Below are 13,055 nucleotides of genomic sequence, written 5' to 3' on the forward strand. Positions count from 1 at the left end.
AGACGATATGCAGGGCACACATTCCCCCCGCGGTGGGAATATTTCAAAATCCGGCTGAATTCTGCAGATGCTGTCTGATAGGAAAGGACAGTGTTGGGTATGTTTTTATTGCCATTTGATCAAACACAGTGTGCATTTGCAGCATTTTAAGAGACTCTATGAGATGAGAGCAGCGTCTGTTTTAACTCCTTATGAAAAAAGTTAAATTGTTGTTCAGTCAGAATGTGAACTCGGTCGTTTATCTGCTCTTTATGTCGTTGTTGTTTCAGACGCTCACAGCTCAGATCTTTGTTTCTTTCCATATCCTGTTACACAGTAGAAGCTCGGAGCCTTCCAGCTGCAGAGAATCAAGTATTTAACAAGACTATTATATCAAATAAAGTCTTCATAAGACACATTTGTTATATGCTGCTGATTAAATTTGGATTATTACTTTCTATGGACGTCTATAAAAGGAGACATTGCAGTTCTTCAGGTTTACAACTTATTAAACTATGACTTCTGAGGATTTTATATCTGATTGGCTGGTCGGAGTGTTACTGCACACCTCTGACTCAGGTGTTTCTCTGCTGTTGCAAAAGGATGAATCATTAAAAACTGCACTACAATGTTTTTAGTTTTTTTTATAAGGATGGGTTGGTGACAAACCCACAGACATGTCACTTGGACATCACTATTGAAGTGACATCCTTACCCCCAGTTTCCACCGGGCCCGTCAATGCCGTGTTACAGCCGCGACACGGTCGCCGGAGCTGATCGCGGCCGTTCTAGACAATGCACCACCGGCTGCACGACGGCATGTTTCAGCAGCGTCCCAGAAGTGGTTAGCGATTGAGCCAGACAGGGAGTCAGACGGAGGAAATGCCACACACACGTCTTGGCTTTTGGTTGTGGTGGAAATTGATTTAACTTTAACGTCCCTAACAGCAGATATAGATAACTGTCTGACGAGTGAGAGGATAACGACTGAGATTGAATCACTGTTGCATGAGAAACGCTGCAATTTTAATAAGGCTGCGTACTCGAGCGTACTCGAGTGGAAAAAGTTTGAAGATAACAATGCAGATGACAGGAAAATGACTTTGTTTGTTGCCTCGCGACCGGATGCTCGTGTTGCTTAGTGAACAGGATCAGCTGAGAGGCTCAACTGAAAACAGAGACACACACTCGCTAGCTGAGGACGTTCTGGCTGTTTGGGCGCGTCCTGTAATCAACGCATGCTAGTAACACAAATCGAACGCACCATTACAGGGTCCAAAATCAGAGGGTGAGACATTTTTATATCTGGGTCCCATCCTGTCCTCGTTAACTATCGGCTGGCCATCAAACCTTCAGCAGGTAAGCTGTTGTTCTGAGGCTGGATGAGCTAAATCCAGTATCAGACTTCAGATTTTTTTCCAAACCTGATTCTAAAAAAGTTTGGCCGCTGTGTAAAAGATTAATTAAACAGAGTGTGACAATTTGGCACAAGCACAGCGCCTTCACTGGAATCAATTTTACTGATTATCATGTTTTGGTTCTGAAGCTTCAGTGAGTTCATCAGTTCAGCTACAGAGCTCCTCGTTGCTGATTTGGTCCTGATATATCGTACGACTCTCAGTAAAACCACATCGCTCATGATACTCCAACTATTCTCTCTCCCCGTTTGAGTGTGTTCACAGTTAGAGAGCAGATAATCAGCGACTTTCCTCTGTTAAAACTTCTGTAATCTGCCCCCTGATGTAGCTTCATGTTGTCGAGCAAAGAAACAAGAAGCAGAGATTTCAAAGATCTGTTAAATGATCTCCTCTGTTCACCTTTAAAGTTGAAAAAATCTCCGTTGAGCTGAATTAAGGTTATCAATCAATTAAGGAATCGACTTACGAACACACAGGTTTCCACTCTCGTAGAAGCCGGGGCAGCACTGAGAGCGTCGCCTGTACATCGTCCTCACACCTCTCCTGTACGCCGTCTTGTAGCTGATCCTGCACGCACGCACGCACACACACACACACACACACACACACACAGACACACACACAGAGAGAGGGAGAGAGAGAGGTGTGTTTCCATCATGTGATCAGTTTATGTGACAACAGTATAAAAACTAAAGACCACGTCACTTGTTTATCTTTGAGAAATGTTAAAATCAACTTTAAAGTAAGAGACACATCTCACGTTGACTCAGTATTGATGATTATACGATGATATTTTTATATCGACATATATTTTCTTCTTAAAATGGCACCAAAACATTTCCTGAAAGCTTCAAAGCAACTCGTCACGTTGCTGCTGAGAACTGAAAGTGTGCTCACAGCACAGCTCTGCACTTCTTGAAGATGAGCAACACTTAAACGTTTTAGGGAGTTTCTCCCACTCATTCAAGGACGCTGATGTTGTCTGACATTTCATCTTAAGATCAATGACTCAGCTCTTAGCTGGAGGAGCTAAACTGGTGGCTATAAAGCTTAATGTGGTCATTAAAGCCCAAACGCCGTCGGTCGCTCATCGAAATGACCACATCAGGCGGAGCTGAAGTGCCGGTGTCGGGCTGTAGACACGAGTGACGACTGCCTCTGGGCCTCAGCAACAATACTACACACAGTACAGAGTTTAAAATACTGTTTGTAAGATGAGAACTGACTGAAACGGTCGAACACAGATCTACAGTCCACACTTCTGCTAAAACAACCCGATTTTTAAAAGCTTTATTTATTCAGGAATCTCAGTTTTATGTACACAACAGTTCAGTCACACACTGCAGCCATCAAACACGCACAGTGATGGAATGTAACTAAGTAAATGTACTCAAGTACTGCACATGCATGCATGTATGTATGAGGTACTTACTCGAGTACTTCCATTTTCTGCTACTTTATACTTCCACTCCACCACATTGTGGAGGGCAAATATTGTACTTTGTACTACATTTATGAGATAACTTTAGTTACTAGTTACTTTGCAGATTACATGCTGCATCAGAGCCAAAGCAGAGTATTTGTAAATGCATTTATTTTATATTTGCAATCAGATTTAAAACAAAAAACACTAAAAACTAAACTTCTAATCAGAAAAAAACTATTTAATTCAATGTAATTTACTTTTATTTGTATTTTTGACACTTGAGTACATTTAATATCAGATGTTTTAAGACTTACAAGTAAGACTTTTGGGTACCTTTCACAAAGTACACAGTAAAGCCTTTAGTAAGGTCTTGTGTACAGTATATACATAAATATACATACATTTAAATGTAGGTATAACTTACCTGTACTTTTGATACTCAAGTACATTTAACATTAAATACTTAATAGTATTACTCATATAGGTGACTTTCATTTTTACCAAAGTAACATTTTAATATGATATCTTCACAAATTCAAGGAGTCACAAATATTACTAAAGATATTAATGTGTAATTTGTTTATTCTCTCAGAGGACAAAATGTCTCTTAATTTAACTTTTGCAATTAATTCCAATAGAAACAGAAGCTTTAAATCATTATCGCAGACAGAACGAAAAACTGATCAGAAGCAATTAGATTAGCACACAAGCCAAATATTCTGCTGCCGTTCTCGGTTTTATATCACAGAAAATTAAAGATATTTGAATTTTTCACTGTTGCACAAAAATAAAACAATTTGAATCCGTCACCTTCAGGCTCTGAGAAACAGTGACTTTTCTGACGTTTCTTTCTGAAAATCTCTTCTGTCAGCAGCTCGAATATCGAAAGGCTTACACAATTCAAGCATCCCGGAGTTTGGCTCGGTGACAAATTTACATTTTAATGCCACAACAGGACTCTAATTTGCAAATTATGACAGATTGGCTTTTTCTTCAGGAATAAATCCTGCTCTGCTTTTGCTCTGGAGGAAGCAAATTGGTTTTGAATCAACTTTTCTAGCAATTTTGGATTATAGCCACATCTTTAAAGCCCTTATCGGAAAAAATACCCTCATATATTACGTCTATGTTGGTCTATTTTTAACTGGTTCCAGTGACTGTCTGGTTCTTCAGGTGCCTCGTGTCTGGACTGATGTTAGAAAGACTGCTTTTAGATAAAATATAATCATAAATGATGGTAAAAATAATCATAACTGATGCACTCTGCAGCCTGAGAGTAAGTGCTGTGTTGGCTGCATGCGTCCGTACCTGTGTCTGGTGCATTTGAACCAGTTGAGGATGTCGGTGCAGCGGGTGTAGTAGACCTGGTCGAACGGATGAGCGTAAGACTCCTGCACAGTCACTGCATAGCTGAAGAGGACAGAAGATAGGATCACAGAGTAACAGGATGCCGAGAAAAGTGAATTAAATATTTGCAGCGCTCCAACATCAGATATTCAAGGATTTTTCCAGTAACTGTCAAGGCTTCGGTTAAATCTGAAAACTTAAAATGGGACTGCAGTGAAGCAGAAGATATTTATATTACATTTAATATATGTCCCTGGAATTTCCCCTCTGGATGATCAATAAAGAATAAAGTCATGTTTTATATCGGTCTCCTAGTAACAAGCGATAGTAAATAGGTACGAAGGGCCCGGATAAGTTATCATACGATGCTTATTAACATTAATAAGACGATATAAATGTTAATAAAAGCATAATAAACCAGACTATTGCTAGATTATGAGACATTTTAACACTTACACGAAAATTGTTAACAGTTTATTCTGCATAAGAACCTGAGTTCCTCTATTTAGTTTAACTAACTCACCTGTTAAGTCATTGTTAACCTAGTTAAGGTTTATTGTTGCTTTATTAACATTGATACAAACTTACTTTACTGTGCATTTATTAGCAGTTAACTCAGCTTTTCTACAGCTACCAGATCTAAAGCGAGAACTACGTATTATTTGCCTCAATGCTTTTTGCGGTCTATAAACTGCTAACAAGTTTCTAATCTGTGAGTCTAAATGTCTTGTAATCTAACAATAAACATGTTTATGATGCTTTTATTAAAACTTAAATAGTCTTTTAATGTTAAAAAATACCTTATAAGGACTTATTGGGGCTTTATTACCTATCAACTAATGTTTATTGCAAGGAACTTAAAGGAACAGTTCACCCAGAAATGTAAGTTCAGTCATCATCTCCTCCCTCCTGCTGATATAAAGTCAGGTGAAGTCTCGAAGTCCACAAAACATTTCTGGAGCTTCACAGCAAAACAGAGTTGCAGCATTCTGCTAAACAACTGAAGGAGCTGGAGACTTGATTTCAAATGGAAAAAAACAACCAAAAAACATAAAATTGGTGTAAGTCCAAGTCTCCAGAAGCCTCGAGATCCCAAACTGATTTAAAAATAAGTCATTTACACCCCTTTTAAAGCCAAAAATCTTCACTGCAGCTGCTGAGCTAAAAGCGTTAGCCGGCACCTCGTCTGAAGTGGGCGCACGAGCTCGACCGTATGTCGAGAATGTAAATAATGTCTTGTCAAGTCAGTTTGGGATCTCAGGGCTTCTGGAGACTTTGATTACACCGGATGATTTGTGGACTACGAAACATCACCTGTCTTTCCATCAGCATGAAGGAGAGGAGACGGTGAAATGTTTTATGTAAAGCGTTACAAAGGATAGTCTTATATTTCATTATCTTAAAAGCTTACGGACACAGATGTAACTTTCTTTTTCTATTAATGTCATCAAGTCACTAACATTTCCTTCAAAAAAAGATCATCAGGATGTGAAGTATTGATCCCAGAATACAGACCCAGTGTGTCCTTGTGGAGCTATTTGTTCAGTCTGAGAAATGTTTAAAAGCCATCGACTCGTTCAGAGAGCTCTCAAGGCTTTAATTTTGTTTTTCAAAAAACCTTTCAGGACTTTCTAGAGTCCCTGACATAACCTGACTTTTGATTTCTGTCATTCTGTGCTGAAAACACCCCGACAATGAGAGTTTGTGGAGTAAAGGTTATTGAACTGAGTCTAACCTTTAGCATGAAGTGAAAACTGTAACAGTCGTCGGAGGTAATATCCATTTCCACAATTCCTACTGATTACACTGAGAGATTATCGATCAGAGCACCTGCACTCTGTGTCGCTCCCATCAGAAATGACATTGTGCTTTTACTCAGCGCAGCACTGAGTGGTGAGACCACTCAAGCAGTCACATTACCATCGCTCTGAATTTATGGCCCCAGTATGTCCCCAGGAGTAAACCTCCCTTCCCTTTTTGCTTTTGATTATTGGCAAACCCTCAGTCTTGATTTGTGGCGGGGAGTCCATTAGTTCACTGCGGTGTTTGGAGAGGGGTGTTATTTCACTTTGAATATTGGAGATTTTGGGGAAACTCACCTCTCCCAGTGGCTGCACACGTTGGGGTCGTCCGGGTTGAGCGGCGATGCCAGCGCGATCAAACCGAACAGGTTGAGCCACAGCAGGGCTTGGGGGGAAACCCCACCGGCCCCCATTGTCCTCGTCCCTCCGTCCTTGGAGAAGCAGAGAGAGACACAGTGAGGAAGATTACACCTTTAATACGCTGCAGAGTTGTGAACCTGAATTATACGAGGACCACTATTACTGAAATAAAATCAGCAAAACAGAAAAACAGTGTGAGAACAAAACATAACGCCGACATCAAGAGTTGAAGGAAACAGACGGACATTTTCAGACAGTTTGAAATCTCCCAAAAAATAATAAGGAAGGAAAATCATCAAAACAATAAACACTGTTTCGATGCTGCAGTCCATTTTTATAAATAACTGCACCGGATCGCACTGTACTGATGGGCAGAGGCGGAAAGTTAATAGTACTGTATTTAAATACAGTTTTGATGTACTTCACAGTAGTATAGTCTCCTCCTCTACATTTCAGAGAGATATAACGTACTTTTTGGCAACATTTATCTGACAAATATAGTTACTAGTTACTTATGGGTCAGCGTGGGATGATATGTCATGTCCTGTCATGATTATTCTGCCCCAAATAACTGTAATTCACAGTATTATTGCCTTAACCATCACAATATACTTAACACTCGGCACAAAAACCTACAGGAATCACTAAAGTGGAAACTAGTAAAACAATCTTTAATAAGGTAATCAGAAATAACTGGTGGGCACCTCAGCTCTCTGTCCTTGACGTGGATCATATTTACAGACACCTGATTTATAATTTTTTGTGGGAGGATTCAAAGACAAAGAAGAGAAAGTCCTTCCTTGTGATAATTCAAAATACATCAGGGAATCAATGTAGGACTGTATGTCATGGAGTTGGACAGCTTTATCAAGCCATGCGAGGACATTCCCGATTATCCCGATAATGAAAATTCACCAAGATCAATGAAAAAACTCTCTCTCCTTTTTAGATTTTAGACATGTGTTTTGTTTCAGATGTGTACGAGGTCGTCCCAGTTCTGCCTGAGAATGACTGTCGGAGGCCCAAAGAGGTCAGAATTATGTATATTATATTATTTGATTAAAATATCGATGTCTTGATCTGTTCATCACTTAAAGACTGAAGCTGGTAAAGGTGGTGTAACTACTTTATATAGTTTCTCTGCAGGGGAGCTTGTGAATTTCTCCTCAGGGATCAATACAGTTTTATCTTAATCTATCATATCACATCACAATTTATTTGTTGATTATATTTTGTGTTACTAAACGAAATCTGCAAAGTAATATTTGCCTCTGAATCACAGTGGAGTAGAAGTGTAAAATAGCAGAAAATACTCAAATACTCAAGTAAAAGTACCTTGAAATTGTACTTGGAGTACTTTTCACCACCTAATGAAGTTAAAACTGTCTCCACCTCGACCAGCAGCAACAGTAAAATGCTCCTGACACATCAATAATTCACTGTTAACAATCTGATCATGTCTGTGTGGACTATTCTGTAAAACAAATACCTTTGATACTCTTTAAGCAAAGTATCTGAGTACTTCTTTCATAGGCTGCACCTCCATTTGGCTGTGTCAGTGTGCTGCTCGTTATGCAACAGCAATGAGAAGGAAACTTGTTTCCAAAGAAGTGCAGGAGGCGGATGAGGTAGGAGGTGATGATGTTCAATCTCTGTCAGCTGATAATCAAACAGCAGCAGGTGGCGGAGACGCTGCACTTAACTTTAATTTAATCTGTTCGCAGCCTTTAAGTGTTTGCAGAGACAGTACAGTACTTTAGATTCAGACACATCAAATATGTGTTTAGATATTAAGGCCCAACTCAAACACAACCCCTACCCCGACCACTCAGCGAGTGTAGATCATGATCTGATGTGCAGGGTGAAGTGTGCGGGCTACATGTACAATCACCATGGGTTTGCTAAGTAGCTAGCTCGCCAACGTTACATGTTTTTGCTGATTTGTGCATGACAGTCCTGCATTTTGACATATTTCAGTGATGCATTTGATGGTATATGACGCCCAACATTTAACTAAAGTCCAGCAGTGAAGTTGCTGCACTTGGCACCGCTCCTCTAATATCAGTGCAGACGGGCAGGTAGGGGGCACAGGTTGCTAATAGTAGCCTATAAAGCACCGCTAGTGTCCAGGTGATGAAGCAATGCTCTTTTTTATCTGATGACTTGACAGATAGCATGTGTCCCAGCTGTTCCTGAACGCACCACAAAGGTAGTTGATTGTTGAGTCTCATTCCCAGGACGTCAAATAGCCACATTTTGGGTTGGTAAAGCGTCCCGAGCAGCAACAAAGTGAGAAAATAAGAAAATCTCTGCAGATACGAGACACTAACACGCCTTTTAACAATAAAATAACAATAATCCATAATTCACCTCAAATGCATCAAACTAAAGTAACGAGGCTGTTTTGAAAATGTGAGGAGGAGAAAGTTCAGATGTTTGTGGGGAGGAAAAGTAAAAAAAAACAAAACACTCAAGTAAAGTACAGATACCTGAAACATCTACTGAAGTACAGTAATGAAGTATTTGTAACTTCCCACCTCTGCATATTCCACATGAAAGTGTTTTTGTTTAGTGTTTCCTCTTTAATCTTAGGAATGCATGCGGACAGAAACAGAATTTATAAAAATGTTTAATGCATGGTTGTTCAGGTTGCTTGTAAGACCGTTTGAAAGGCGAAAAAATGTGATTACTATAATTCAGAAGAGCTGTGCAGAGCGGACCATTGATAAAAAATGAATCTGTGTAAGTAAAGAAATAAAACTGACAGAAGCAGAACTTTTAAAAACAACATCGGCAGGATGTCACACGGTCGCTGTGTAATGTCAAAACACAAAGAGAAACAGGGAAAGAAAACGCGACCAGGGTGTAGTATGGAGATTTCCTGAAATGTGAACGATATAACACCCAATTCAAAAGGCGATGAAACTTCTGCTCGGGATGTTTCACTGTCATTTTCTTTGTGAGCGCAGGGAGGGAGGCTGAATGCAGGTCTGGGAGAAAAGAGCGCTGTTGAAAAAAGTTGAAATCCGCTGTACTTTATGCAAATAAAATAGCAGGGCACGCACGCACTGCTGAGAATGCCAATCAGTAAACACGTCTCTGCAAGCAACAGCTCAATGTGGGGTTGTGTGTCTGACATAACCAATCTTGTTTCCACAGAAATCACTCACTGCTTTACATAAAGGTTAGCTTCGACAGTGAAGGCAGCAGCAGGGAAACATCAGCCCTCACTGAAGCTGTCTTTTTTTATTCTCAAATGGGGGAAAAAGTGCCGAATCTCAAAGGGATTCAACGCAGCATCAATTTTAAGCTTCACGGTTGTTATTGTTGCATGTAGCGCCACTTTTGCGGCTATGATGCAAGGGGGGGAATTTAAGGCTATACAGATGGAAATTTGTGTCCAAAATTATCACCAAAATGTTTTTATATTCCAAACAGCCTCATTGGACGAATATCTCCGTCGAGGCACCTCCATCTTCAAACTGTTGACACAATGAATGTTTCCTTGGAGTGCTGTGGACGGCAGCTGTGGGCCTGACAGTGACATAAGACTCCACGGTGGCCTGATTCCTCATGCCATCGGGCCATTTGAGCCGCTCACACACTGACAGGCCTGGAAAATCGTGCCGATGATGAATAAATCCCTGAGTGACAGAGGTGGCGCGAGCCAGAGTCTCCATCCCACACTGCCCCATGAAGGAGTGACATCCTGATGTTCATTTGTGGACACACTGCTGGAGCGGCCTCGTTATGTGTGGTATTAGCAAAGCCGGAGGGAGACACCGAGACGTGAGACGAGCTGGATGTTTTTGTGTTTTTCTTACAGGTGTCTGCTCTGTTGAGACAGGCTGCAGACAGGTGTAATTAAGGGGAAGCAGAGAATCAGCCTCCGCAGGACGAATCAACAGAGATGATGAGTTAAGTTTGACAGAAACAACTGAACTGCTGACAAAACTGTGATAATGATGATAATTACACATTAAAGCAAGAGAGACAAACGCATGTGTGATGGGTCGAGTATAAAAAGGACTTCTCAGTGTGATATTGTTCATCTACGAAGACTTCATCAGTATGATGATTTCATTTTGCCGACGTGTTCAGAGCTCAATTAGAGGAAATGTAACCTTAAAATGACTCCTTTCTTTAATGTTTATATTATCACCCTGATATTCAGATGGAATGAAACTGGAGAAAACAATCTATACATAATAAATGCTCCTGATATATAAAATTTAGGGTATTATTTAACTTAAGCAGAAAAGCACTCCACTCAAAAACACTGTTGATCATCAGTCTTGATAATAACAGAGAATCTGGTGTGATTTGTTTATAATGAGGCAAAATTATACAGAGTGAAGGCCGAGACATCCCAAACTGACTTATAACATTAGGTTTGTTCTTTTCAAAATATGGATTATAAATAAATAAAATGTCCATATAGATGAGATCTGTAGTGAAACTTGAGGAGAATCTACATAATTTACACAAAACCCAGTCAGAGAAACAAGGAGAATACTACGCAGGCCGTAATAACAAGATCCAACCCCAAACTACTGGAGCTCAACTCAATCATTCTCATGTGAGTTCAATGTTCATTTTCTCTTAAAGTTTCCTTCAATGTGAAAAATCCTTCACGTAACTTTAATAAAAAAAAAGTTTCAGTTACCTTAATTACCCTTACTTTAGTTATAGTATTCCACTTGTCTGCTGCGTGTTAATGTCACATTACATTCATAATCAGAACGGCATCTTCACGAAACATGCAGTAAATATTAACATGTTTCAGAATTTGTGCTAATTTCACAAATTAGCCAAAACACTCAAGTGTTGTGGCTGCAAGAAACACTGGAGAGTTTTGGTTGATATAAACTGCATCTCTGTGCGTCCTGTAGAGAAAATGCTTAAAGGTGCTATTTGTAAGAAAAGTTAATTTTTGAGTCTTAGTCCCAACTCCTCAAAAACTGACGTCACTTTTCTTAAAGTTAGCATCTTTAAAAGGAGTTTAGCCTAACTTAGCTGGCAGCCAGGGGGATACCAAGGACATCACATTAGATCTGGACACAGCTTTGGAGGCTGCTCAGTGGTGTTTTTAAGCCAGAAAAGCTCGACTTCCTGGGTATGAAAACACCAGATCCAGATCATGTTGCAGGGCTGATACAATGTGCACACTTCTGCTGACCGAGCCGAACCAATCACACTGCAAACTTTTGAGTACTAATTATGTACAGTTGTGGCCACATTCTTAGTCCCTAGCCAAGTCAAATATAGGCTCATATCAAACGGCTCTAAAGCATTGCAGGTTTACAGTAAGTTGGCAGGAGAGCTTTTTTTTTTCCATTTAACTGGAGGCCAACGGTTTCCCCCTTACTTCCAGGTTTTGCACCGTGTTCATGTCGTAGCCTATCACTCTGTAATTCACAAAAACAGTCCACATCACCCTAAGGTCATTACTCCAAGTCAGAGGTACATTTTGTATTTTCATGGCTTTATTTACAGGGCAGCTTGAGAGATGACAGGAAATGGGATGAGAGAGGGGGGGATGACATGCAGCGAAGGGCCGCAGGTCGGACTCGAACCCTGGGCCACTGCAGCGAGGACAGGGCCTCTGTACATGATCTACCAACTGAGCTACTGGGGCGCCCAGGTATTGTAAAATTCTGATAGCTATGATATCTCTGTCTTGGTGAAAAGGCAAAAGGGTCAACAAACTGCTGGTTATGAACGGAGTTATGAACATTATGTTAATACAATCAATTAAGCTCATTTAAAAGCAGCTAAACTGCTACTGGTGGTTAATTTAGGATGTTCAAATGTTAAACAAGTCCTGACCTGTGAAGCAACATACAGAAATATAATCACAAAATGGAAAAGAAGGTCAGGAAAAGTGTTTGTTGAGGCCTGGTAGATTCTTTTAGTTATAAACCAATACTCTAGGCTCAAACAAATATCCACAGATTAACAATTCAAACCAAATGTAGCTTACCTTGAGCTAGAATGAGTGTGATGAATGATAATCTGCTGTGACACTGAGCTTTATCACAAGGAAAAGACCCCCAGTGGATGACAATGGTGGGACTGGACCTCAGGAAACCTGTGATTAAGACAGAGAGGAGGACACTAAGAACAAATATACAGTATCACCGTGAACACACACACACACATATTCCTATCTTTTAAGTTATTCAGATAAAGAAAGCGCATGTTCTCGCCACACATACTGTCGCTTTCCCTAAACATTGCACCGCCAATAACGTCTTAATCATCACCTTCTACTGCGACGCACCTGAGGACACCAAAACTGCAGAGAACTCACTTCCACAAATTAATTCACTTTCAGCACATACAGGTAGACGCTCCCATCTGATATTCCTTAGGATTAAACCCAGAGATAAAGCAGAACCATCAAACATGCAGTCAGCAGTGGGTTTTACCTGAGCTCTGCCATATTTTATCACTGCAGCTCATGGAAAGTAAAGTTACTCCACAATATGTTCACGTGCAGGAACATTTCCATGTGTGTGGCAGCAGTGTCGGCTTTGTGTTCATCGGCTGCTGTTTCTCATAAGCAGCAACTCACAGCGACAGAAAAATCAATAAAAACACTGTTATTGTTAGTCAAACAATATTTCCCCGGCCCTGATGAATGTCTCAACATCAGGGTTTTGCAGTGCAGTGCTGTCAAACAGTGAGCTTAGACAGAGCTGCCAGGATGTGGGACAGACA

General features: G+C 40.3%; 1 protein-coding gene across 1 annotated transcript in view; it reads right to left on the bottom strand.

Moving 5' to 3' along the window:
- LOC140994670 (multiple epidermal growth factor-like domains protein 11) overlaps positions 1–12,357 on the bottom strand; it is a 108,990-nt gene extending 96,633 nt beyond the window's left edge. The window contains exons 1-4 of the mRNA XM_073464410.1: positions 12,316–12,357; positions 6,270–6,403; positions 4,132–4,233; positions 1,864–1,964 (exon numbers count right to left, since the gene is read on the bottom strand). Of these exons, the coding sequence (XP_073320511.1) occupies positions 1,864–1,964; positions 4,132–4,233; positions 6,270–6,385 (319 nt within the window). The 5' untranslated portion in view covers positions 6,386–6,403; positions 12,316–12,357. The remainder of the gene's footprint in view (positions 1–1,863; positions 1,965–4,131; positions 4,234–6,269; positions 6,404–12,315) is intronic.
- Positions 12,358–13,055: the final 698 nt, after the last annotated feature.

The sequence above is a fragment of the Pagrus major genome, chromosome 4 (assembly GCF_040436345.1).
Source record: "Pagrus major chromosome 4, Pma_NU_1.0".
In the NCBI taxonomy this organism is placed as follows: domain Eukaryota; kingdom Metazoa; phylum Chordata; class Actinopteri; order Spariformes; family Sparidae; genus Pagrus; species Pagrus major.